This window comes from Sparus aurata, chromosome 23, assembly GCF_900880675.1.
Source record: "Sparus aurata chromosome 23, fSpaAur1.1, whole genome shotgun sequence".
In the NCBI taxonomy this organism is placed as follows: Eukaryota; Metazoa; Chordata; class Actinopteri; order Spariformes; family Sparidae; genus Sparus; species Sparus aurata.
Window position 1 is genome coordinate 7,088,398 of NC_044209.1, and position 25,300 is coordinate 7,113,697.

A 25,300-nucleotide genomic window follows, 5' to 3' on the forward strand; every position below is an offset into this window, starting at 1 on the left:
CCACACATTAAAAGGGCAGTGTAAATTTAATTGACACCTTGATTTGGCTATTAAATCAAATTTTAATCAACCCTAACTTAACCCAGACATGACAAATCAAAAAATATTCAACAATAATGACCGTTTCAAACAACTTTTGACACCAGATCAAAGTCCAACAAATGACAAGACAAAAACAATACAAAAAGAGAAAGGGTCTAAGCAGTTTGTAAAAGACTTAACATGAAGGGTAACATGAACTGGCAGTATGTGAAGGTCAGCAATCCCCTCAAAACATTGTCGCTTCATGTCCACTTTTTGGAACCTACTTGACCAGAGGCCTGGTCTTATCGTCGTCGCCACACTGGTGGGCTTTGTACTTTTTGACCTCAGCCATGTACTTTGTCCAAGCATCGCTCTTGCCTGGCTCGACCTGCGGAAGAGGAGGCACAAGGTGATTACCAGTGGTAAAGTACACCGCTTCCTGACTCCCCACACCAAACCCCACTTACGTCTGTGTCGTTTTTCTGCTTCTTCGCAACCATGCCGGTCTTTAGGAACACTCCTCCTCTGCGCTTCCCCACCTGGGTTAGGGGATAGAAGACTGAAACCGTTATAGGAGCCCTTGCAGATGGACTGCCAATGAAGGAGACTACACCAGAGCAGAAGGTCTACATTTAGTTTCTTGCCGCACCACCAGGGAAACCATGATCAGTGAGGAGCATCCCTAGTCTTCACTGATCTACAAATGTTACATATATATGGACAACACAAGCACTGGCATGTGTGTGGAATGCTAAATGTTGGCCATTACATCAGGATGTTGTGACTTCAATTCCAGTTAGAGTAAGACTGTCAATCATGGTGCATCAATTTGGATGTGTTGAACTACTGCTATCTCATCTTACAACCAAACCCCTTACAAAGCTCGTCACGGGAGGCGGCCTCTTTTCCACAGATGCCTGTCCTTGTTCGGTAGCTCTCGTCTCTCCCCCCGTTTCCTGCGTCTCCTTTTTCCTCTTCTCCTCCTCCATCTTCTTCTTGAACATCTCCATGAAGCTGCCGTCGTTAGCGAACGCGTTTCCCCCGGGCACCGGGGCTTTGCCAGCCGAGGGCGCGGGGCTGCCCGAGGGGGACGCGGGGCTTGAGTCGCCGCTGCTGCTGCCGCCGCTTGTCTGAGGTTTGCCGTGTGCCGGCTTTGAATCCATGTTCATGATCAGGCAAAGTTCAGCGGCTCAGAGCGAGTATGTGTCCGTGTAGTGAGGAGTGTGGCTGTCTTGCGAAGTTCGCCCTTAAAGAACAGCGATGTCAACACGTTGCAAGACGGGCTGGACCCCACCCGCGATTCAGTGTACAAAAAAGCCCCGGAAATCAAGTGAGCGGATGCACAGTCCGGTACAGACAAAAATGCAAATATCAAAGAAAAAGTTCAAATAAAAAAAAGGATAAAAATACTTTAGTGTCTGCCTTCTATCGCATACACGCGACAAAAACAAAAGCAGACGCTGGTCCAGCTGCTAGCGTGGCTAATACTGCGGGCTAATGCCCGGGTTTGTGAGGCTTTTACGGTCGAACAAACTCAACCCAGTCCTCCAGTTCATATACGGGAAGTGTCCCAATATATTAATACAGTAAAGGTGCACAACAAAGTTCAAATACTTGCGGCACAGACTACGAGTTTCGCTGATTTCACCAACCCGTATCGCTAACTTTCGCTGTCCATCACTTGCTGTCGGCCATTTCTAATTTCTGCCGATGACGTCACGTCGCGGCTGTGGCGCCCCCTGCTGTGCCGGAAGTGAAACTGATATACAAGAATAAAACAAAGCTCTTTCTGGCCACTTTAGACCACTGTTGCTGCACTGCTCTGCTGGGGTTAAAAGCATGAATGTATTCTTTATTTTCACAAAATAATCTCGTGTTAAATCTTCCACATCAGCAATAAAATACACACCTCGAGTCCTGTACTTTGTACTGTAGCCTTTGTCCTTCACTACAATGTTACATCATAAATCTGTATTGCTCCAGCTGGTTTCTGTCAAACATGACCTGTTGCTGATTGTTGGGAATCATAATCATTTGTCACTAGATTTGTTGTCATTCTAAGTTCTAGATAGAATAAAGTACGGAAGGCTTGTAGATAGAAGGGCATAATATCAAGTAATTGAAAGTGAAACTGAACTTTTGCCAGCTCCATCTTACATCTAATTATAGGAGACATCTCCCTGAGAAAGACTGAAGACCTTTAGAAAAGAAGAACTGAAGAAAATTAAAAACACAATTTGCAGTCTCCAACAGGCCATTTCAAAAGAACATGCTGTGTACTTGAGTCTGTTCCGTGGTTATTTGTTGACCAGCAAGATTTAGACAGTTATCAAGACATGCTTGTAGAAAGTGGTGCGATACATAAACAGTGCTTTCACCATTTTACTGGACTGGTCGGGCTGTTGAAGGATGTGTGAAGTCTGACTAATCAGTTTGGCCTTTAGATCATGACAGAATTAAAAATGTGCCCACAAGAACGATCAAGGTGACAAAACCTGGGTCAGTCTTCTCACTCAGATCCTTCTGTACAAGTTTCCATACACAGTTGAACAGGACTGGTGAATGGTTCCTCAGTTTACTTAAAATGTGTTGGCAAGGACACACCAGACAACCATCTCTTATCTTAAGATCCCATTTATTTGTAGTGCAAAAGTAGAACAGACAGGACTACAAATATTTAACTTGCCTCTGATCCCTGTGACATGTACGCTACGCTAGAATCTACTAGACCAGTAGTATGATACAAACACTGTAAAACCTAAATTAACCCCTTCACGCCATGCAAATGTGTAACTAACATAAATATCAACTCAAATCACGGAACTCAAACGGTACAAAAATGTGTGCACACAACAGCAGGATCCTGGTCCGTGTAGACAGTAGCACAAACATTCACAGAGACAAAGTACAGGTCACAAAACAGCAGCTCTGATATGGGATGGACAAAAATGACTATCTGTTCAAGAGGAAAACTAACCAGTAGATAAAAAAGGCGGACGTAGTGTTGATGAATGTATTGTCTATTACAGGCTCAACCTTTCTACCCGCCTCCGACTTCCTGTCGAAAAGCAGAATTCCAGCTTAACGATGAATCCTTCCAGTTAAGTTGAACTGTAAATGCGTTCAAGGAGCAGCAAACAGCCATTAGCTGAGTCATTATTTGTAGTGTTCTTGTCATTATGGACTCTATTGCGCATTAGTTTTCCAGTTTTAATAAAATAGGAGGCTATCTGTTGTCTATAATCACATCGGTTTGGAGTCTAAAGTGGTTGGAGTGCAATAAGGTCCTACCCACAACCAACACCCTGTTTAATCTTTGGGAAGAAGAAGAAAAATAATCGTACGGTGATAAGCAAATTCATAGGCAACAAATGAGAACATGTTAAGAAAAATTTAACGCAGAGGTCACATGATCATGAGCCTGCAGTTTGTCTTTAAGTATAATCTATTTGTGTCAAATGAGACAGAGAGAAGAGGTCGACACCGAATATGTCAAACTACAGTGTCATTAATAGAGGGAGTATTTCTAGTATTCTGTGAGGCACTGAACAAACCCACCCTTCTAGGAAAGTGCTTTGGTGTGTCTTATAGAGCAATTTTGTAATTTCAGAGAAAATGATTCAAGTGACATAGGGGGAAACCCATTCAAGCTGTTAGCACAACTTCATGGTCTTTACATGTTTTGAATAGAAATTAGAGAGTCAAACTTACCTCAAAAACACATGGTTCAACAGGACAAAAAAAGGGGAAAATATTGCTACATTCTAAACAAATGAACAAAACCAAGGAGATATGCTGACAGCTCAGTGTGAAAGTCTGTTTCCTGTGTAGCTTTAGGGCTTCATTAGCACCTCAGTAGCAGTTGTAATACCCCTCTAACTGTAACTTCACAAATCTACTCCACATGTCATCCTACTGTATAAGATAAAAGATTAAAAAAAAAGAAACTATAAAACAAACCTTAAACAAACAGGACAGAGTCCGAGAGGCTACAGAGGAAATAAAAGTCACCTTAAAAGGTGAGACAGCCTCGCTTTAGGCCTTACAACTCCTACTCTCATCGTTTCTGTTTTCATGGGTTGACTCTGAATCAGCAGCGGAGTTCAACACAGTCAAATCTCTCCACTGGGGCTCCACAGGGAAAAGAAACATTCTCGTACCATTAAGAGCCAGCAGGGGGCAGTAGCAGCATGAGGAATACTCTGAGGTGCAGTGATCCAGTAAAGAAGGCATAAAGGCAAAAAAGGTGCAGGGAGTTCGGATGAAGAAGTCTGCTGTAGATCGCCTCATCGTCTCTGTGCTTCCTTTCATGTTTGTTCGACCGGCTGGAGGTTTTATCTCGGGTGGTGCCGTGTCAGGCCTCTCTTGGCGTTGGTGGACTGCCTCTGCTGGGCCAGGAAGGACATGGCCTGGTTGGAGGGACCGACCCGCTCGCCAGAAACCTTCTGATGCAACGCCATCCCCTGAGAGAGAGACAGACAGACAAAGAAGGAGTGATGGATCAGATGTGGGCATAGAAGAGGATGTACAGAATACAGAATAAGAACTTTTGTCTTGTCCAATAAGGATCCTTGTTTGGCCTTAAAAGAACTCGGTGAACTAAATGATTCTCTGTAGTTAAACTGACATGAAATCCTCAATATAACACTGAAGCGCCTTCTAAAACATGTCTACACTCACTTACCATGTTGTACCATGCAGAGATGATGAGTTTCTCCTCCTGGTCATGTCTGGCTCTGCTCTTCTCGTAGTCATGCTGCGCAGCAGGAACAGATCATCACGCATTAGTGAGATTCAAAGAGCCACAATGACCTGAGTTTTTTTTTTAATCTTCAAGGCAAAACACTGATACCTCCAGGTGCTGGATCTTTCTCTCCTTTTCTGTCAGCTGGTTCTTCAGTGCCTGAATTTCAGGCGTCGCAGTTACTGGCTGCTTGGGATCGAGGGTTTTGATCACCTGCGCACAAAAAGGGCCTTTTCTTACTTCGCTGACTTAGCATTGCCCTCCTTTAAAGAGTGTTAGAATCACAATGGACAGTCTAAAACATATTGTCTTCATTATCCCACACATTGTTCTTCCTTGTCAAAACCAGACACCTACATCGACAGAAATGTTGGTGGCTGTGTTGCATTATGGGCAGAGATGTAGGTGTGTTATGCTAGTAGCAGCTAATGTATAGTTTGAGCTCATCAATGGGAGACGGGCCTTAGATGTTTGATAAGTTCACTTTCTTCTGACTCCACACTTCCAGATTTTTCATTGTCAAACTTAAAGTCTTCAGACCCAAATGACATCACTTGAGGTGAATGAACAGTCTTCACATAACTCTGATACGATTTCTTTCACATATGTAGTAGTACTCCCAACACATGCAGGCAGAATGATGTGTAAAATTGGTGGAGTTCCCCTTTAACCAGTGAAAAAAATAACCTTCACACTTTTATTTTAGAGCTGTATGACGAGGACAACACGTTCAGTTCGGTTGGACTGACCGTTCTCGCCTTATCCACGTAGCGTTTGTATCGCTCCTCCATCTGCTTCATGTCCTCATCCTTCTTGCGCAGGATCTCCTGGAGTTCATCAATCTTCTTCGCCACTGAGGGGTAGAAAAACAAAACAAGTGTTGAGAAGAGAAGATGGAGAGGTGGGCGCTCAAAGAGGCAGCAAAGACCCACTTACTGTTGCTGTCCGCTTTGGGCTCGAGGTCATCGATGACCTCTCTTTTCTTTTGGAGATCCGAGTGAGCTTCATGGAGCTTCTCCCTGCAACATACCAAGAGTGTGTGTGTTCACTTTATGCTCTGATCTCACGTGTTTAAATTAAATGTAAGAAGCAGCAGAATACTTACAAATGCTCCTCAAGCTTTTTCTTCAGTAAGGAGGACTTTAAAGAAGAAAAAAAAAAACACAAAAAACTAATTACACTCAAAACTAACACACAAGGCTTTCTAAATGGTACACACACGCACGCACACACACACATATATATAAGCTGTGAAAGTCAAGCAGTCAAAGAGTTAAATCATGGGCCAGCTGGGCAGAGGGTGGGCCGTACTTACGATGGCCTGATTTTGGCAGGGTTGATCGATGGGGGCAGGCAGAGAGAGACAGACAGAGAGGGGCAGGCGTTAACAGTGAATCACCACAAACATGGGTTAAATTCCCACACAGCATGTACCAACGTAGAACAAACACTGCAGTCCTCGGTCCTCCAGTCACAGGGTTCAATATGGTCAGTGTGCCATGCAAACACTTTGTTGTTACACATGGGGACATTATTAACTCAATTCTAGAACATATATTGAACTTTGTTTTTCGTTTCTTGGAACAACCTCCACGTTTTCAAATCTACAGAAAACTTCAGAAAATGTTAAACTAACATCATCATCATCATAATCTGACGAAGATTTAGAAACAATACGGGCAGATTTCTTGATTTCACCTTGATCAGTTTAAAGCAACAAAACGTAACATGGCGTCAGCCCTGAGCTACCAACCCAAAGTGTCAGTATTTGACAAACTGCGGATGAGACTCGACAGTCAACCAACTATCTCCAGCAGAGTTACATTTTGTTGCCTTAATTCACACATTACTCTGTCAACTCCATTTGTAGAAAACTGGTTCGTGATGCGAGGGGATATAACAAAAAGTGACAGAAGTGGGCAGAGGAGGCGGAAGAAGTTCTCTCCACTCACATCCTCCGTCTTGCTGTCTTGCTCCTGGAGCGCTTTCTGCAGCTCCTCCACCTGAGAACGCAGCTCTGAGATCTGCTGCTGGTTCAACCTTGAGAAAGAGACAAGGACGGGGGACAAAAGGAGAGGTCAGGAACAAAATGAGCAAGAAAAAGACACAAGAAACGGAGAGAAAATGAAAAGGGTTTACGGAACACTGTGGGAGAGAGTAACAAAGAGAGGGGAGGCAGATGGTGAAGATGAAACACAAGGTTATTAAGTTGATACTGTGGGTGGAAGATGTTGGATCTGTGTACATCTGCTGCAGGGAGTGTTCATCCATTCCACCCAGTGTGCTGCCTGCCTGCCTGCCTGCCTGGCCATTCACTGCTTCGCTCTCACTGAGCATGCTCACTCCACTCCTCTCCTCCTGTTACTGTTGCTGAGGATGCTTCCCACACCCTGGGCCTGGTGTTGCATGGGCACACACACACAAACACACACACACACAGTCCACCCACATGTCCACATGCCCACAGGCATGTAAACACACACATACACACACACAGTCAAGGGACAATCTGGCTTTCTGCTGTCTGTCCTCCAGTCCAGCCCACACAGCTCAGTTGAGCACACAGTCCAGAGGGTGCGTTGACATTTAGGCAGATATCACTCCCACCATCAGCCAAACAAACAGCTTAATGGCCAGGAACACACAATATGGTGGCCTAGAAGGGGACTGATTACCTAAAACTTGACATACAGTCCAGCTTCTTGTTCAGACACACATCACTCTACCTGTTCTGAGTTTCCAGGGCGTTTTTGCTGCGCTGAGCATCCTCCAGCTCCGCCTGTACCTCCACTACCTTCTGCCTGTAGGTCTCCTCCTGGACACACAACATCTTGTTTTCACTCTGTAGACGCACCACCGTCTCCCTGTGGAAGGAGACAAACAATGAGAAGAGTGGAGGGAAACAGGAGGAGGAGAGGAGGACTGATGAAGCGGGTCCGAGAGCAACAGAGTCATAAAAGGTCTGCCCAGTCGACCCGTCTGACAACGCCCCGGCCAAATGTGCGGCACTGGCATGCATGTGTTGCTATTTCAGGCTCCGATTCTGCCTCTTACTATAGAAGACTAATTTAGAGCACAACTGGGCTTCTGATAGTGACACCAATGCGTGTGTGTTGCAAGTTCAGGCGGAAATTCTCATCGGTTACGCTTATATTTGGTTACATGTTAAACTACATCCCGGCTTATACAAACAGATACAACACAAAAGACATACTTGAGCTCAGTAGGCATGATCTCTGCAGCCAGGTTTCCCACTGTGGCACCATTGTCACACAAGCCTCCTGCAGAGAGAGAGAGAGAGAGGAGATTAAGTGTCAGCTGGTAACATTATTATAAAGCCTAATTATTCTGATTTTTGTTTTAATCTGGAGGGGAAAAATAGAATCAGATTGACAGAACGTATTTATATGTATATACACTGATCAGCCATAACATTAAAACCACCTGCTTTAAAGTGAGCAGGTTCCCCTTGTGTCCCAAAAACACATTGAGGCAGAGACACAAGACCTCTGAGGGTGTCCTGTGTCCGAGATGATCAATGCTATTCACTTCACCAGTTAGTTTCAATGTTGTGTGCTGTGTGAGGTTAATTAATGGTGAGACATTGGTGGTTCATTAACATGCTCCCGTGCAGCAGTAAACCTTAAATGTGTGTAACAGAAATTAGAATCTTGCTTTGGTTTATTTTACATTCTTGCCATTTAGTTATTTGTTTCTGATCACAACTCACCAGCTCCACTGAGACACCTCTGTTGGACTTGTGCACACCTCAGCTCGTCATTTGTCTCCCGAAGCGTGTCTCTTTCAGAGATGAGACGCTACAGAAGAAAGCACAATGCAACACAGGCTTCAGCTTCAGTTCAGAGTGCTTAATGTGTGGAAAGAAACATTTCCTGTGTTTGTTTTCAAGTAAAGGCTAAAATGCTTAGAGATTATTTAGAACAAATGCTTAAGTAAGTTTCATTAGACCCGCTCTGCAAATGCAAATGGACTTGACTCTCAAACCACACTAGGGAAGCAATAATTATAGAGTTACAGTCTAAGGAAAAATCCTGCATACGCAATAATAATGCATTAATTTACTGTAAATAATATTGTAAAAATGTAAAATCACATCAGCATTTTATTCACAAGTTTGGTTGTACTTCATTCACACAACATTTCTTTGTTGGCTTTTTTAAAACAGCTGCTGCTTTAAAAAAAAGAGAAAGAAGTAATAGAGTAACTAAATAATACAGTACTATAATTTGTAATATTAACATCTGTTATGCAGGTGCTATGCAGGGAATTACATGCCATTTTGGCGAGTGTTAAGTATTGATGCAATAATCCTTTTTCTGCTTTTGTTGTCATTGGTTTACACTGAACTGAAAGTCCAACTCTAAATCCACTGCTACTTAGTCTTAAAGAAATGTACGTTATGGTACATTATTTTTCTGAGAACAGACACACTCAGCATGAGCCTCAACTATGACACTTTAAACCACATCGCTGCATCCCTAAACCTGACCCGAAAAGTTTCCTATATATTGGCCCACACACGACGTACAAGTAGCACAAACTAAATGTACACTTCATGTCAGTACAGTATGTAAATTCTTAATCACTCCCACAAGTAATGGAGGACATTAATCACTCCTGTCAGATTGCAGGAGGTGCTAGAATTGATGTGGGAGTCCACTGAAGAATAGTACGATATTTTCTTGGCAACAATTCCTCCTTCAGGGAGGTCATAATCACAATAAATGGCCTTCACTGGAATGAAAATGACATAACTGCATCTTTTATAGAAAAAAAAAAAAAAAAGGGCTTCAGTGTGGGACAATTATACTTGACAGAGCCACTATAAGCAGATGCACTGCACTAATAAAACAGCTCATTCTTTGACCGCCACAATCAAACTTTTATTTCCCAACTATGTTTACCAACTCACTTCTTTCTCCTTCAGCAGTGCGTCATACTTGTCGTGAAGGTTCTTGTACTCAAACTGCCATTTCTCAGCTTTCATGGCCTCTGCCGAGTGCTTGGTGTGAAGCTCATGAGCCTGCAAGTCAGAGAGCATAGCAACAGAGCTCTCAATAAAAACTGCAAGCTTTTCCAAACACGTGCATGAGCCAGACTGTGTTTAGCATCACTTGGACGTCAACACAGGAACAAGTAACACCCTCCCTCTCTCCTTCCAACCCACAGCTTGCCTGTCTCTTGTAGGTGTCCAGCTGACTGCGGACAGCGTTGGCCCTACGGAGCTCCTCTTCCAGCTCGCAGGTGCGCTGCATGTACACCGTGTTGCGCTCCTCCAGGAGGCGCACCTGTCTGCGCAGGTCGCCCAGATCCTCCAGCTTCCTCTTGTATGTCTCCACCAGAGCTTCAAGCTGGTTCACCCGGTCAGACGAATGCCTGAGGGGGAGGAGAGCACAGTGTGGGAGGCGCTGAGTACCAGAACAGGAATATGACTTTTACACAATACATCCGTGTGGATGTGTACTTAACTACTGAAAACCAACAACTCTGACGCAAGCCAGTGTCAATGCATGAAATTCACAGATGTCGGAGAGAGGAGCTGAATGGACGTCTGTGTGTGGGCAGTGTGGGAGTTGTTTCTGTGAGTGTAAATTGATAATAGATGAACTCCAGCTTAAAGGAAAACGCTGGTGATATTTTACATTTTTCAGATTGTCAGTAAATCGCTTGAAAAGATCAAAACCCACAATGTGTTTGTTTTTCTCTCAATACTTTCCAACATTCCTGTCTGTGTCTCTCAGCTCCACGACCATTTCATTCTACTGAAGATGCCAGTCTTTAAACATGTGTTCATTGATACCTAGTTTTACATCTGAGCCCGGTTCTGTAGTTTGAGCAAACAGGAGTTTATAGTAGACCTTTTTTAATTAGGGCTAAACATTATGCGTATTGCGATGAATCATAACTATAGTGGGAATAATATTTGTTTCTCATTTTCACAGAACATTTTGTAAAAATTAAACGTATGCAATTTGTTGTTGTGACACATTTTACCTTTAGCAAAAACCGTTACATTTGGGATTTGAATGTTGTACTTGGCCATATTGGGATTTTAAGTATTTATGTTATTTTGATTAATTGTTCAGTCCCATTTTCAACCAGAAAAATATGTATTAGTGAGTATTTACAACCCATAAACAATGTTTGTGCAATTAACTCAAAATAAACTAACATGGTTATAAGGGAACATCTGTAGTATCTGTATTAAAGGAAGCCCTTAATGTCCTGGGTCCTCCCTGTTGTGACACCGCACAAAACTATAATGCTCTGTTGGAAAGCTTCAGAAGCAGAGAACACAAAACCCTCAGTGTCATGTGATTTAACACAAACCAAGCGTGACGTTTCTGCAGTTTGGCTGAGTACAAACATTAGTCCCTTTCACAGAAATAGTCCTGCATGAGGTCATGTGTGAATCAGAGCAGGGATTGAAATGGGCACCCTCCAACCTCCAGACTTTCTAACATTTTAGGGACAATGTTGGTACGGCTGTATTGGGAATGCAGCAACATTTCAGGGACAAGCTGGTAAAAGGTTAAATCTGTTTCACAAAGATACTTTATACCATGGAGCACTTGTGATGACGAATTTGAAATCGGCTGCTTCTACTTCTGTTCAACACTCTTTTAATGTTCCCTGTAATGTATTAATCATTTATTGAATGCGTGTTTCTGATTTAATAACTTGTCTTGCAAACTTGTTGTATATTAAATACATTGGCACTGGTCTAAAACACCTCCTCGCCCACTTTGTTCCTGAGAATTGTAAGAAACGTCCTCCGACGCCTTGTGAGGAGGCCTGCACTGTTTTGGCTTCAGCATTAAGTTCAATGTCTCACCTGAGAATGTCCATCTCGTCTTTGAGAGCCTGGGCCTCCTGCGCCAGGCTGGTCAGCTCCTCATTACGTAGCTGCAGCTCGGTCACCTCACGTTCCAGTATCTCTCCCCGCACACGCATGTCATCTCTGCTGTTCTCCAGTCTGAGATATACACGATAGCAGAGCAGTGGTTTGTGTAGCTGAGTAAACTAAATGGACTCGTTGTGAGGCATTAAATAGAGCAAAATCAACCCTGATCTGCAAGTCCACATGATGTTAACATAACTATTGCATGTTCTTTAAAAGACAGGAACATTATGTAAATCTCAAAATGTCTTTCCTCAGCAACTGTGACTCCTACCTGTAGTTCTCCTCCTGTAGCTGCTCCATCTGACTCTGAAGCAGCAGCAGCTTCTTGCCGGTGATGGCAGTGGTGGAGGCGTCTTGAAAGTCGAAGCGGCTCAGCTTCTCCTTCAGGGAGCGAGTCTCTGCCTGTAAGGAGGACTTCTCCTCCAGAGCCACCGACAGCTATGAGGAAAGAGAGAGGAACGGATGACAAACACTGTAAAAGAGGGGAAAAGACTGGGAGTTGGTAAAAGACTGCTGAGGGAGAAGTGGTGAAGATGCACAAAGTGAAAAAGGGAAAGAAGAAGAGATCGAAGAGGCGCCAGAAAAGTCCTGATTTAAAGAATGACGTATCAAGATCGCCGACTTGAACAATTGACATCCTTAAAGTAATGGCACACGACAGAAGTAAGACACAAATACACAGCGACAAACTTACCACTTTTCATGCTTACAGGACCTCAAAACACATGCTTTGCCCTCATTTCACATGCTCAGTTGTCAAAAGCTAGTTAGTCAGCTGATGTGTAATGGTCTCAGGCAGATGGGACTCTCAATAGTGAAGTTGTTAGGATTTCCCTCAGGGTCAGAACTAGATCTTCATGATATAAGCAAAAGAATGTGCACAGCTCATTGAGGACCTTTAACACTGTTGGTCATATGGTCATAGTACAAGGGGAGAAATGTATTTAACAGGCCAGAGTTGTAATAAAAGGCTCACAAGCTGTTTGTATTTGAGTCAAGTTATAGTTAGACAAGCTGGACGCATTCCAATATTAAAAAAGTGGGGTGTATACTTACCTGCTGGACATCTTTGTGGTTTGAATACAGCAAAACCCTACACTGAACTTCAGGGACAGATTGCATGCTTTAGCACAGGACCAGTAACAGTAAATAGCTTTCAAAACAACACAAATGACTAATCCCTAGTGCGTGGGCTAAGTAAGTAAACAAACAGGTGGGCAGAGAGCAGTACAAATTATTGTTGGCTACTGCTCCATCCCAAGGCAATGTGTCAGTTTTATCTTGATGTTATGCAACTATTGACAAGAAAAAATACTAAATTAGTCCCCTCTCAGTCAGTGGTGCAAAAACAAGCCATGAGAACACAAACAAAGTCTCAGGCGGGCTAATCAATAAGGGCCAGAGCACAAAAAGGAGCAGGCACACACATTCACCAACATGCTGCAACCAAAGTACAGCTAAACTGGGCATCCAAGTAACTGAGAATCCGGTTCATAACAGTTGGAATGGTTTTATGTAGCTCCAAAACCACAAAATAGTTTGTCTGTTGAGACCATTCCAACAGCTGTAAGACAAATGGAAGACAAACAAGCCCACGCCCCAGTATGCCATCTTAAAGTTAGAATCCTAACGATTTTTCATGCTATCAAACTCTTCTTCTGATACCATTTATGTACAGCAGTTTTTTAAAAATAGCCATTCTGTGCATTTATTTTCACCAACTTCCTCCACACAGTATTTTTCATTTTTAGTGGCAAGGTCTGCCATCCCCACACTGGGTTTAAATTATCTACCTACAGTCAAGGGTTCCTCAGGAAAAAAATGCCGCCTATATCCCTGCATTACTGTTTGCAAGTATATCTCAATGATAGCAGCCTCACTGTTCACTCTACATACACTGTGTCAGAGTATTTCAAAATAATAATAGCATTAGTATTTCACCATGCACAAAAATTACACTTACACCCATAAACATCTGGTTTTGAAGGCAGTAGTCACTGGTGTTAATGGCTTAAGCTCCGATCAGCTATGGTAGAGACAAAACACCTGGGTGGACACACCAATTCTTGCCATGTTATGACATGCTTTAAGTTAAAATTGTTGGCACGTAAATGTTTTTCAATCTATCTTCGTTCGACCAGCACTCGGACTTTGTTATGATTACACTTTTAACCGTCCGCCATGTCAGTACCAGACACTGCCAGCTGCCCGACTGCTACTGCACATGTTCAACTCTAAAGAGAGGGGAGATATGAGAGATCTCTCACTTCTCAGCTACTTCAATCATCAGCCCTATAAAATAGCAGTTTAATAATATACATTTTTAAGACTTTTGTACAGCAACTTTAATGTCTTCTGGATGTGGTCTGATGAGGTATATGATCTGCTGTCTTTATATTTTCCCCTGTTCTCTGGTGTCAAACATTAGACACCAAAAAAAAACCCCCAAAACAAGAAAAACATCTTGCATATACATGCTAATTTTGATGTCAAATGGCTTGGCTGTACTGTAACAGATAGTCCAGTATTTTCGTGAAAGGAGTATTTGATGCCCCTTGATATTTGGCTCCTGTTGTATTAAAATGTACTTGATGTTACACCAGTAACCAAAAGTGTCATCAAATTAACCAGGACCATATCTTAAGGATTCCAACTTTAAGGTCTCGGGAAATGTTTGCAAAGTAAGTTGTAGACGTCATCTGGTGTACTAACCTGATGTTCCAGGTCTCGACAGCGCTGGCTCAGGTCCTCTTTCTCGCCTGCTTCCTCACTGAGAAAATAATACTTCCTGGACTGCAAACACAGAGGGGACAGAGGAGATGTTACACTAGTCTCAGTAGGAGGGAGTTTTCATGAATGAAAGCGTGAAAACACAAAAGGAGGATGTAACAGATCTGTTGAGCAAGGAACAGGAACAATATACAGAAGGAGAATGAAAGTGCTGCGGGATTCACCTGGTAATCAAAGTCCCCGTAGGTCTCTGGGCTTCCCGGTTCAGATGAAGGCTCCTTTGATAAGAGCTGAAACAAAGCGGTCATGAGAAAGTCAGTAAAAACCTTACATTATGGGAGAATACAAGAACCTGTTTCCAAAAGCAAGTTTATAGGAGTTTCTACGCATCTTTATTTGGTATGTTATTTATTATGTTTTTTCCAGTCCTTTGGGTGCCAATGACATAAAAAAAAAAAAACATATTCTTGAAATATCTCAGAGTAAGGTTTCTGGGACTCCGATCAGTCTTTTGCTTATCCGGATTTCTTTGATTGTGAATTAACCATGACTAAGAGCTGGGATTAATGCAAAGTAGCGAGAAACCAGGGGGATAAGCGAGAGGCTCACTCACCTCCTGAATGGCTGTCATCACGACGTGCTGGACAGATTCCTCAAGTGTCATTATCTGCCGGATTTGCTCTGTGTTTAGGAGACGAAAACACAGAGCAGTGAAGGTGCAGCCAAAAAACAGATTAACACAAATACTCTCTAAAAACCAAACCAGCAATGCATCTACCAGTATTTTCAGAGAGCCTGTGATCATAAAGCTAATGTTTAAATACATTAATTTTTTTCAAATCTTCCTTGTTTTCTTTCTTTCTTCCTTCTTTAGTGTAGAGAAAAATAGCATGTGGTACGTTTATCAATTTGGGATGATCAAAGCAAGAACCATGTGATTAGACTTTGAGTTAATCCTGTGTGTTATTTTTATGGATGGCTGCGTCTACTTGGCTTTCTTTCTCTTTTTTTTCCCCCCCCCATTTTACAGCACACAGTTTACCTTGTTTCTTCTCACAACTGACAGCACAACCCAACACGAGCTGTACCAGCTTCCCCAGCTCAGTGACATCTCCCAACTCTCCTATAAGGTTCACATCTGGCAAGTGCTCATCTGACACCTGGTGACCGAGTACCTGTTAATTAAGAATACGGTGAGATCGGGGTTGAGCTTTGAGCAAATTTAAAGGTGGACTAGAAGTGTCAAAGTCAGTAGAAATAACAGAAATCTTCTTACATCGTGATAATATTCCAGCATGCTCTTGAGAATCTTTTTCAAGTTGCTGACCTGAAAGAACAAAACTAATCAGAGGAAAGAAGTGGGAAAAAAAATGTTACCTTAGGGTATACTGTCATATCCTGCTGTTTCACAAATTACCTTGAGGCGCCAGTTGGCCCCGCTCTCCTCCTTGATCCTGCCTAGCCATGTCTCATTAAACCAAGAGGGGTCTCTGTTAATGAGAGCACAAGAAAACTCTGGTGACGACAAGGACGACACATCTCTGGACATCAAGATTCACAGAGGCCACGGGGCAATGTGGCCCTGTGCTTCTGTTCTGCTAAAGCACAATGACATCAGTACAACAGTTCATTAAAGTCACATGTCACATTTGGGAACAATGCTCTTGTTATGAAATAACTCAAGAAGCACATGAGCATCTGGTTCAAGGTTAAAGTGACCTTAAAATGAAAAAGGAACATTTGCTTTGATTCAATGATAGCTATGACGTCTGCTTACCTGCCAGAGCTCCAGGGCGCAACTATTTTGGTTGCACTTGACAAAAAATATCCACCAAGTGCAACAAAACATTGTCACTGGTCACACTGGTGTAAAACTTAGTAGGCCTGATTTAAAAAAAAACATGAAGCCTATAAAAACATGTTTTAACAAACACCAACACCATGTGGGTGTGTAGGTAGTTGCCTTTGAATAATCATTAGCCTTTGAACATATTTTCAGTAGATATATTTTCTTATATAGCTACATCTCGCACATTCATTGTGGATGTTGTGAGTGTGAGCCTGTGCCCTGCTTCTTCCTTCCTTGCACACATACAAGAAAACAAATTGTAAACATTACAAACCTCAAAACATAGTTCTCTTCATTATGAATTCATTATGAATGTTAAGTTTTTTGGTTAAAGGTGCACTATATAGTTTTGGAAAAAAAAATGAATCAAAGGAGAAATGTTTATGCCTAAACAAGATCGCTTCCTTTTCATGACTGATTAAAGTGAATAAACAAACTGACCTTAAAAAGGACAACGCAATTTCATAACATTTACTTTGTTTTTATTTGGCAGACCCTGCTACTTTTGTAGATTAAAACAGTTTTCATCTTCCTGAGAGCAGCTTGTTTATTCAGTTATGGAAAATATAAATATGTATGCGTTTTCTTATCTACCTCATTAATATTGTAAATATTGATATACATTCTCCAAAATGACATAGTGCCCCTTTAAGTCCCCAGACCTGAAAGACCCAGACCAGACCTGTAAACTGCTGGGTGTCTGATCACAATCATCCCACAGAAAAGACAACTGTCTTTAAAAAAGCTGACCTCACAAATCCAGACTCTATTCTTTGAATGGTTTCAGATTTGAATAGATAATAGCCATGTGCAATCCAAAGGGCAATTTACTGCAAATCACACAGATAAGAAAATCTCAGTGCATAGGTTCTGAATTAATTTCAACCAGGCTTTTCATGTGTTCATGTTGTGCATCCACGTGATCAAAACAACAAACACTTGTGCATGTGGGTGCCCTTACATTCTGTGTAGAACATGTGCAATGGCCAATCCGCTTGTTAGGTCGTGCTTGCTGTTGCACGATGGCACCTGGAATGTCTGCAACTAGGAATGAAGACATTGAAAAGGAGTCAATAAAACTAACCAAGTAGATATTCGATGCACAGATGCATTTTATTAAACTGAACCACACGGTACAATGTTGATGAATGTGTTACTCATCGGTGTTAATCTGTTAATGGGTGTAAAAACCCTAACAGCTTTAATGTAGCTAACTATAGCACTATTACAAAACCACTGCAGGTAAGTTAAAAAAAGTCAAATTTTGGAAAACAAATTCAGTATTTGTAAACACTACTTAAATGACAGATACTAGGCAGTTATGAGGGATTACAGTCCCACTTCGCATGCTATTATTAGCTTGTTGGTTTCTTAGTTTAGTCCTACACTTGCCTCCGTGTGGAAAAGTGCCAAACAGGTGGATTTTCCATGGGTTCGAGAAGTCATTAGTTTGGATAGCCTAACATTACATCATAAATCTGCTTACACTAAGCTTTTTGGGTTTGTTTTTCTGGCAGTCAGCATTCGCTGACACCGCAGTCAGTCTGCTTCAGATAACGAGGTAAGACAGACCACCGAGCGCAAACTTCCACTGTGTTTACCTAGCTAGTTAGCTTGGCTAGCTAGCGATAGTTGGCTTCAAAACACACAACTGTCATACCTGCTCACACATTAATGTACTCATTCAACAAAGTAGGTATTACTCGTTTATGTGAGGCCGTCACTTACAAGAGTGACGTTATTTTTCTGACTTTGCCGACACCTGCTGTCACCTGTTAGCCTCCGGTTAGCCTTGCTAGGAAACCTCGCTAATATCAAACTTACCCAGGTTAACAGTGAGTCACACAGCTTTGCTTTATCCAGACTCATTGTGCAGCGTCCAGTGAAACCGACAGCAGCGTACAGAGAGGAGACTGATTTTGCACTCCAGACTTTTTTTCTCCCGAAGTTTTTTCACTCACTCCTGACACTTTCCACGTCAGTCATTGTCCAGCCATGGCCGCCCTCCTGCTGCTCCTTCCCCCTTTGCGTTTCAGCTCCTGTTATCCAAGCGAGCTTCCGTATTAAGAGCGTTCCCATGGAAACGGATTAAGCTGCGGGTCAGCTTGTCTGTCATGGTGAATAATAATAACACAGTAATGATGATCATCATAATAGCCCGCTGTCTTTTTAAGCTCCCGGAATCATGTTCGCCTAAATGCTGGCGACTTAAGCCTTAAACAGAATTCATTATTTTATTCATTTAGGATATTTAGACAGAAAAAAAACGAATTGAGATGACAAATATATTCAAGTTATGCAGCAATAAAAATTATTGACAAACACATAATTGGTAACACATATAATCCCCAAAACAGAATTAAAGAGCAACACGACAGTAACATCACAAAAAGTCTAATATTTTTTAAGAACAATGATAATAACAATAACAATAATACAAGATTTCCTACTAAATGATACCTTCAAACAAACCAAGGTTATCCAAAACCATCAAAAATTAAAGACCAATCCAAAACAATGTATGCATCATAAATACCCCAAAACATCAACACAACAATCAGGGCATCAATTTCTACTGAAATCAAGACTAATCGGAAATTTCAGTTGAAAGTCAAAGTGTCTTGTTATATGCATGGTTAAAAGCAAGTTTTCCTGTACAATTAAATTATTCTGTAACACTTCCTAATCATCATCAATAAATGGTGCATTTTTCTAAATAAACTTGACGTAAAATAGTAATTTCACTGTCAACAAACAATTAAATGCTCGGTCAAATTCATCATTTTACTTTGTTAGCTGTGTTTTTGATAGAGTCTGTAACCATATCTGTACAGAAGTGTACAGAAGGAACAGTTACACTTACAAGGAATAGTGAGAAAGCAACCAGACGAACTGATAAACAAAAGATCCACAAGACCATACATCTGCACTGGAATATTCACACAAAAGTGGAGCTTCCTGTATGGTGAGGTAGGTTGGGGTGATGGCAGGGTCAGATACGTTCTGCTGGTCGGTCTGCTGACCTGCTCGTCCCAGAATGAATGGGAAAAAACCTGGAAATCCTACTTTTTAAAGGGTGGAATGTTTTTTGATTAATATCTGTGACTGTTTCTTGGAAAAATCTGTCACTTTCTTACTTGAGCAGAAAGAAAGAAAAGAAGCTGTGTGCTGGTTTCAGTTATCATTTTATTATTTTTAATCCAGGAAGAAAATCCCCTATGGTGGCCAGCAGAATCAATGAAGGCCCTGCTGTTTCCTTTTTGTTTTACTCTAAGTTCCTTAAAGCACCACTGGATGGCTCTAGTTAACAAACAGCTTGATGCACAACTGGCTGCCCCACTGTGAGCTCCAGTGTGAGCTCCGATGCCTGTGACAGGTGTTTTGTCCAGACTTTCTAATAAGACTCTGAGTGGCCAGTGTGAGTTTTAAAACAGCAGGGGTAACGGTTTACAGTTGGCACTTTGTAATTTAATGTGTGACCCTCTGTGATATAATACTCCAAAGTTAGTCTATTTTCTCCTAATAAGGACTACCTGTATTTAGTATAGTCAAAAAGCCTCGAGAGTGGAAACGCGGCGACCTGTTCACACTGCTTCGAGAGAAGCTTTCACAGGTTTCTGTCAGAAGCCTCTCTCTCGAATCATTAACATGCTGTCACACACGTACGTCCTTTCCTCAGAAATCTGCATATCTCCCTGTCCTCACGTCTCCTTCCTGCATTCTTTGTCACTCTCACAAATCAAACTGCGGCGGCCAATCACAAAACACTGCCCACTGCTTCCTGTTTGCTTTGGCAAGCCCAGCCAGCGGCTGTGTAGCACGGTCCACTGTGCCGGTTGAACACCTGCATTAGGTGGCACATTTGTTATTCTTCCGGTCCTTCCCATTCAAAACCAGTTTGGTCACAACACCTCCTTACATCTGGCTTTACAATATTTGTCTGGTCAGAGTTCCTGTTTTTCTAGATGGTTTCCTAGCCAGAGGAATGCACATGTTTACCAATTCCCCTCTACTGGCTGTTATTATAAAACTCAGACCCCCGAACTAACTACTCCTGTTATCTCTTCGTTGTTTATAGTCAAACTTTATGTATTTTTTTTTATCATCCATTCAGTCTGTTTGCACATGGCTGACTTGCTCAGTTAAGGGCCACAGCATACAAGTGGAAACACTGTTTTTAAATGAGTTGAATAAAGCTAAGGCTGAACTGGGGGTCTCAAGCTGAGTAACCCCCACACTGGATGAACACACCTGGGAGGAAGTGAGGTTCATGATTGGGGCGAGGGGCAGAGAAGTTAGTCACCCACTGAGGGATCGGTCAGGGCTGACTAATGCTTGAGTGGAAGGAGGTGTGGTGTAGGGGCTCTGGCGAGGCAGGGCTCGAGCGGAGGCAGACTATTTTTGGCCAGCTCCTCTTCCTCCACGCTAATTCCTCTTTTCACCCGTTCGCTCTTTCCTTATTCCCCAGATGTGTTTCCTTCCTGAAAGTCAAAACACTTTACTTCTCCTCTTTTCCAACCCCACACTGACGCACTTGCGTCCCTCTGGGGGGAACCAGAAGGGTGGAGGTGGGAGGGCCAGCAGCTAAGATTGAGTAATTATTCCTTTTTTTGAAGCTTGTGGTTTTCTTGTTTGGAAAAAAAGGGGATAGTTCCTTTTTTCAAAAACTCGTTTGGTGCAAAGTGCAAACTATCTAGTGTTTTGCACTCCACAAGGACACATAGTATTGCGAAATTCTTCTGAAAAGTAGAAAACTGCATGTTTCACATTTTTACTTTGATTTATCAAAGTCCCAGTTCACTAAAACATGCATTTTGTTTATTGTTGCCTCATCTAGATGGTTGCGCTTGACTCTGCAGAGTGACGTATGCAGTTTAACACGAGAAGACTTTTCGTATTTATCTGCTGGAGGGGGAATGTTTCTCTGTGCTCACATTAAACCACAGTTTAATATGTGCATGTATCAGCAGGGTTTTATGACATCAATACGAGTTTGGAAGCCAATAAGCAACATAATCGAGGTCGATGTTGAAACTCAGAGCGTCATGTGCACATATCTGAGAATGGGAGTGTAGAAAACAACCTGTCAAAACGTATAATATGGAAAATATCTGCGCGTTCACAGATTTTTCAATAAGGGAGAAATAGATGTTGTTTTAGAGCCCCTGAAAATCCGTACATTTACTATATTTAAGTACAACTTTGAGGTACTTGTACTTTACATTAGTGTTTTCATTTTCTGCAACTTAATTCTCTTCCACATTTTGGAGGCAAATCTTACACTTTTTTATTCCACCAAATGAATTTGATAACTTTAGACACTTGTTTCTTTGCAGATTGTCTGCTGCATCAGAGCAAAAATAGTATATTATTAAAGGTGGGATACGTAAGAATGGGCCACCTGTCAAATTCATACCCCAAACAAATCAGGAGCAGGATATCACCAGAGTAACCGCTAACTGCTGCTAACTGTAGCTGCACTTAGCTAGTAAGCTTAGTTAGCCGTGCAGCTAAAGGTTCGGACTGGGAGTTTGAGGGAGTGCTGTGCCAGGGCTAGCTGGTTAGCACGCTATCTTCAAAAAGATATCTCTGCACTACCATACATAGACATCATAATGTTAAAAATGCTATTTATTCACATTCTGTTGATTATTTTGGTCTGTTGATTATCATTTTTAACTATACAGTTCGCTGCATATTTTCTCGTTATATTGATTTATTTCTTATCGACAGCTGGATAATTATATCTATAATTTACTTTTACTTGTACTTTTGATACTCATGCGGATGACCTTCACTTTTACGTATAACTTTTTGGTACAGTGGTCATTCCTTTAGTATTCATATATCCTCCATTAATATTCACGACCAAAGAAGACACAAATCATGTTGCTCATTATTGGCCATTATTTTATAAGATTTTAAAATAAAACAAATGTAAAAATGGGTGTGGTTTGATCAGATATGATTCTTGACACCAATTCAAATGTTTCATTAAAATCCTGATTGGAGCACAGAACCCTGTGGCCTTTTTCCAGCAGCGAGGAGAGCACAGAGAAAAAAAAAAAGCAAACATTTTCCCGTGTGAAAGAACTGAAACTGTTCTGATGCTGGCAGAAAGTAGTGCGTTCATGTCAAATACCATCACTTATAGTGACGTCTGATTGAGGAAAATAAGTTTCCAGGACCTGTGCGATTTTTCAATTGTGGAAAAATCATACTGAGACAAATTATTATACCAAGCAGATTCAGTGTGTGAAAACATAATTCCCAAATATCTCCATACATGCCTGCATATAAATGAATGATGTTGCGTGGGAAGACAAAGGACGGCTGCACCTTTAAATGAAAGAATGCCAACAATGTGCGGCTGTGCCCAGGCATTTGGAGCTGGAATGTGTTGGGAAGCTGGCAGCGTTTTTTTTTCCCCCTCGACAGCTTTCCCAGGTGTTACAGGGAAAGGAAAACAACCAAACCACAGAGCAGAGACGGACAGGCCAAAAATAAAAAAGAAGGCGTGTGGCTGTAGGTGACAAACACCAGGAGTCTGATCAGAAAGCCCCTTTCTAGACATGAGGTCACCCGTACACATAGCTACGTGCTGTCAAGACATGTAAACCAGAGGTGAGGGAGAAAATAGTGAGATTCATGACCTCGTCTCCTCCCTCGCTCTCAAACCGTGGATTTATGTCTTTTGTATGGGCGAGCAGTACATAACCTCGCCTGATACCTGACAGGGAGTGACCATTTTTCAATACTTGTGACATGTGAAGGCACACAGCATGTTGACCCACAGAAAGGGTGTTTGCCCTCCAAAAACCAGTTCTGAAAATCCCTCTAGAGTTATAGCACGTGTTGAACAGCCAGCGGAATATACAGCCGGTGAGTTCGGCTCCTCATTGGTGACTCAGTGATTGTTGTGTCTGTGGCACTTAGGAACAGCGAAGTTTCACTCATGTTACGTAACGGGCGCTATACGACCCTCGTACTTATCGATCTAAATCTAAAGATGAGTCACGGCAGCAGTCAACCGACCGCTCTGGTCTTTTCAGGCTCGACTGACTGTAACATCACACCAGGGGCCCAGGACGAGGAGGAGGACGAGGAGGAGGACAAGGAGGAGGAGGAGGAGGAGGAGGGGGGATCAGCTGTGATGTGGGAGCAGGCCCCCCCCAACACAATCCATCATTGTTCAAGTGTCAAAACAGGTGTGTTCTGCTTGCTTTTACCCTCAGAGCGCTTGTTTGTGTTTTTGATAAGTCTCTCTCTCTCTCTCTCTCTCTCAAGTCTTGCTTTCTGTTTCGATGCCTCAGCCCCTCTCTCTCTCCCTCTCACAAACACACAAACAGGCAGCACATGGTCAGCGCGAGTGAGTCACAGTTGTCTGGCAACAAGTGGCTCCTCTCAGGGAGAGTCCCTCCATGCGTCCGTGTGATTAGGGCCAATCCCCTCGAGGGTATCAGGTGCACTACTCCTCCGGGCAACGTGAGACTCCCTCCATTGTCTCCAGGTTCACAGTCAATATTAGCTCATGCCAAATGGCACAACCTCCTTCACAGATTAGAGCTCTTCAATCATCCTAAACTTTATGAAAACCAACAGACAGCGATTGTTGTTTACTTTTTTGTTGCTTGGCACAGTTTCAATGTGACACTTGTGCATCTAAAAATAGCAATATTGAAGTGTATTCACTTGGATGCATTCACTTGGATATTTCAGCGGCCTAAGCGGGGAGGATCAACCTATCCAGAAGCAATGAGCGCGGCACCTGGTACACACAATATAATATGAAGAGATAGGCTGAATACTGAAAAATACATTTTGAAACATTTAATGATTTTTAACGCACCTATTTTTGCAAAACTATCAAAGAAGCCAGGGTCGATTTCTACACAGATTACTAATAATTCCAGGACAAACTTGATGCATCAAAACACTTTATTGGTTGTAGCTATTTTACAATAAGACAAACAGTGTGTTCACACTTCCAGTGAGAACGCGACAGGCTATAAGTCATTTTCAATGGAAGCCTGCGGTATAAAGCTTGAAACCAACACCTGAAGCTTGCCTGTAAGTGACAGACTCACCACAGATCAGAGTTGAGCTGGTCTCAACTTTCAACAGTGCAACAACGATGTAACACGCTTGGCTGTTTTGTACCTTTTTCCCTCATAGTGTGAAAATACAAGACTCACAGCCATGCTAGCAGTTCTTTGAGGCCTCGGCTACTTAGGCACAGGGATTTTTTTTAGCTAAATGCTGACATTAGGATGCTAACATGACAAAGTTGAACAGAGTGCTGCAGAGATAATGCTATTAATAGGCTAACCTAAAAGTTAGCATCACCCTGGTTCCCTCAACAAAAAGCCTATGGGATTTTTCAATAAACCAGTTTCATGATTTTTGATACGTGAATGCAATTGCCAAAAGTAAAATGCTAACGTTGGGCTATAAACAAACTACATTGCGGTCGCATGACTTGAACATCTTTACATCTTTCATGACTTCAAATCTGGGGTATTTACTGCCATATCTAATGTTATTGTACATGTTTTAGCTAATTAGCTGAGGGGAATGTGATTCATTTAGCAGGTACCTTGTCATAAACCAAAGTACTGGACAGGTTAAAATGTTGTTGTATGATTACAGTGATTGCAATTTACTCTGCAGGATGCATGAATGTCTGTATCAAGTTTTATGCTCATCCATCAAATAGTTGCTGAGACATTTCACTTGAAATCACAAATGTGAAACTTACGGTGGTGCTCAAAGAAATGAGGGGATGGCCAGGAACCATGATTCTTTGTACCAACTTCTGTGACAATCATAAAAGTTGTCAAGCTCTTTCACTTTAGTTAAAAATGTCAACCTACCTGCACTACAGGTAAGGTCAAAGGATCTGCAAAGTCAATGGGATTCATCCTCTGGGGACCACGATTGTCTGTACAAAATGCCAATCCATCCATTTGACATAACTATCCACAGACCTAGCATTGTTAAAAATAAATATTATGACATTGTTATTTAC

The 25,300-nt window shown here is 42.1% G+C and overlaps 2 protein-coding genes across 3 annotated transcripts; both read right to left on the minus strand.

The window, feature by feature from the left end:
• Positions 1 to 7: 7 nt before the first annotated feature.
• trir (telomerase RNA component interacting RNase) lies at positions 8 to 1,747 on the minus strand. The gene is made up of 3 exons (XM_030407813.1): positions 903 to 1,747; positions 492 to 563; positions 8 to 412 (listed from the first exon to the last, which is right to left on the minus strand). Exons 1-3 carry the CDS (start codon positions 1,191 to 1,193, stop codon positions 305 to 307), a joined length of 471 nt encoding a protein of 156 aa, XP_030263673.1. The 5' UTR covers positions 1,194 to 1,747; the 3' UTR covers positions 8 to 304.
• An 893-nt stretch (positions 1,748 to 2,640) lies between these two features.
• hook2 (hook microtubule-tethering protein 2) lies at positions 2,641 to 18,320 on the minus strand. 2 transcript variants are annotated; one of them, XM_030408006.1, is made up of 23 exons: positions 18,097 to 18,319; positions 17,234 to 17,316; positions 15,841 to 15,913; positions 15,700 to 15,750; positions 15,466 to 15,598; positions 15,037 to 15,104; positions 14,648 to 14,713; positions 14,406 to 14,486; positions 11,965 to 12,131; positions 11,625 to 11,765; positions 9,964 to 10,165; positions 9,702 to 9,812; positions 8,499 to 8,586; positions 7,983 to 8,049; positions 7,495 to 7,632; positions 6,721 to 6,808; positions 6,084 to 6,089; positions 5,874 to 5,908; positions 5,705 to 5,787; positions 5,518 to 5,621; positions 4,877 to 4,981; positions 4,709 to 4,780; positions 2,641 to 4,487 (listed from the first exon to the last, which is right to left on the minus strand). In XM_030408006.1, exons 1-23 carry the CDS (start codon positions 18,139 to 18,141, stop codon positions 4,359 to 4,361), a joined length of 2,136 nt encoding a protein of 711 aa, XP_030263866.1. In that variant the 5' UTR covers positions 18,142 to 18,319; the 3' UTR covers positions 2,641 to 4,358. The 2 variants fall into 2 exon arrangements, with proteins under 2 accessions (XP_030263866.1, XP_030263867.1); XM_030408007.1 differs by lacking the exon at positions 6,084 to 6,089 and having other exon boundaries at positions 18,097 to 18,320.
• Between the last annotated feature and the right edge of the window lie 6,980 nt (positions 18,321 to 25,300).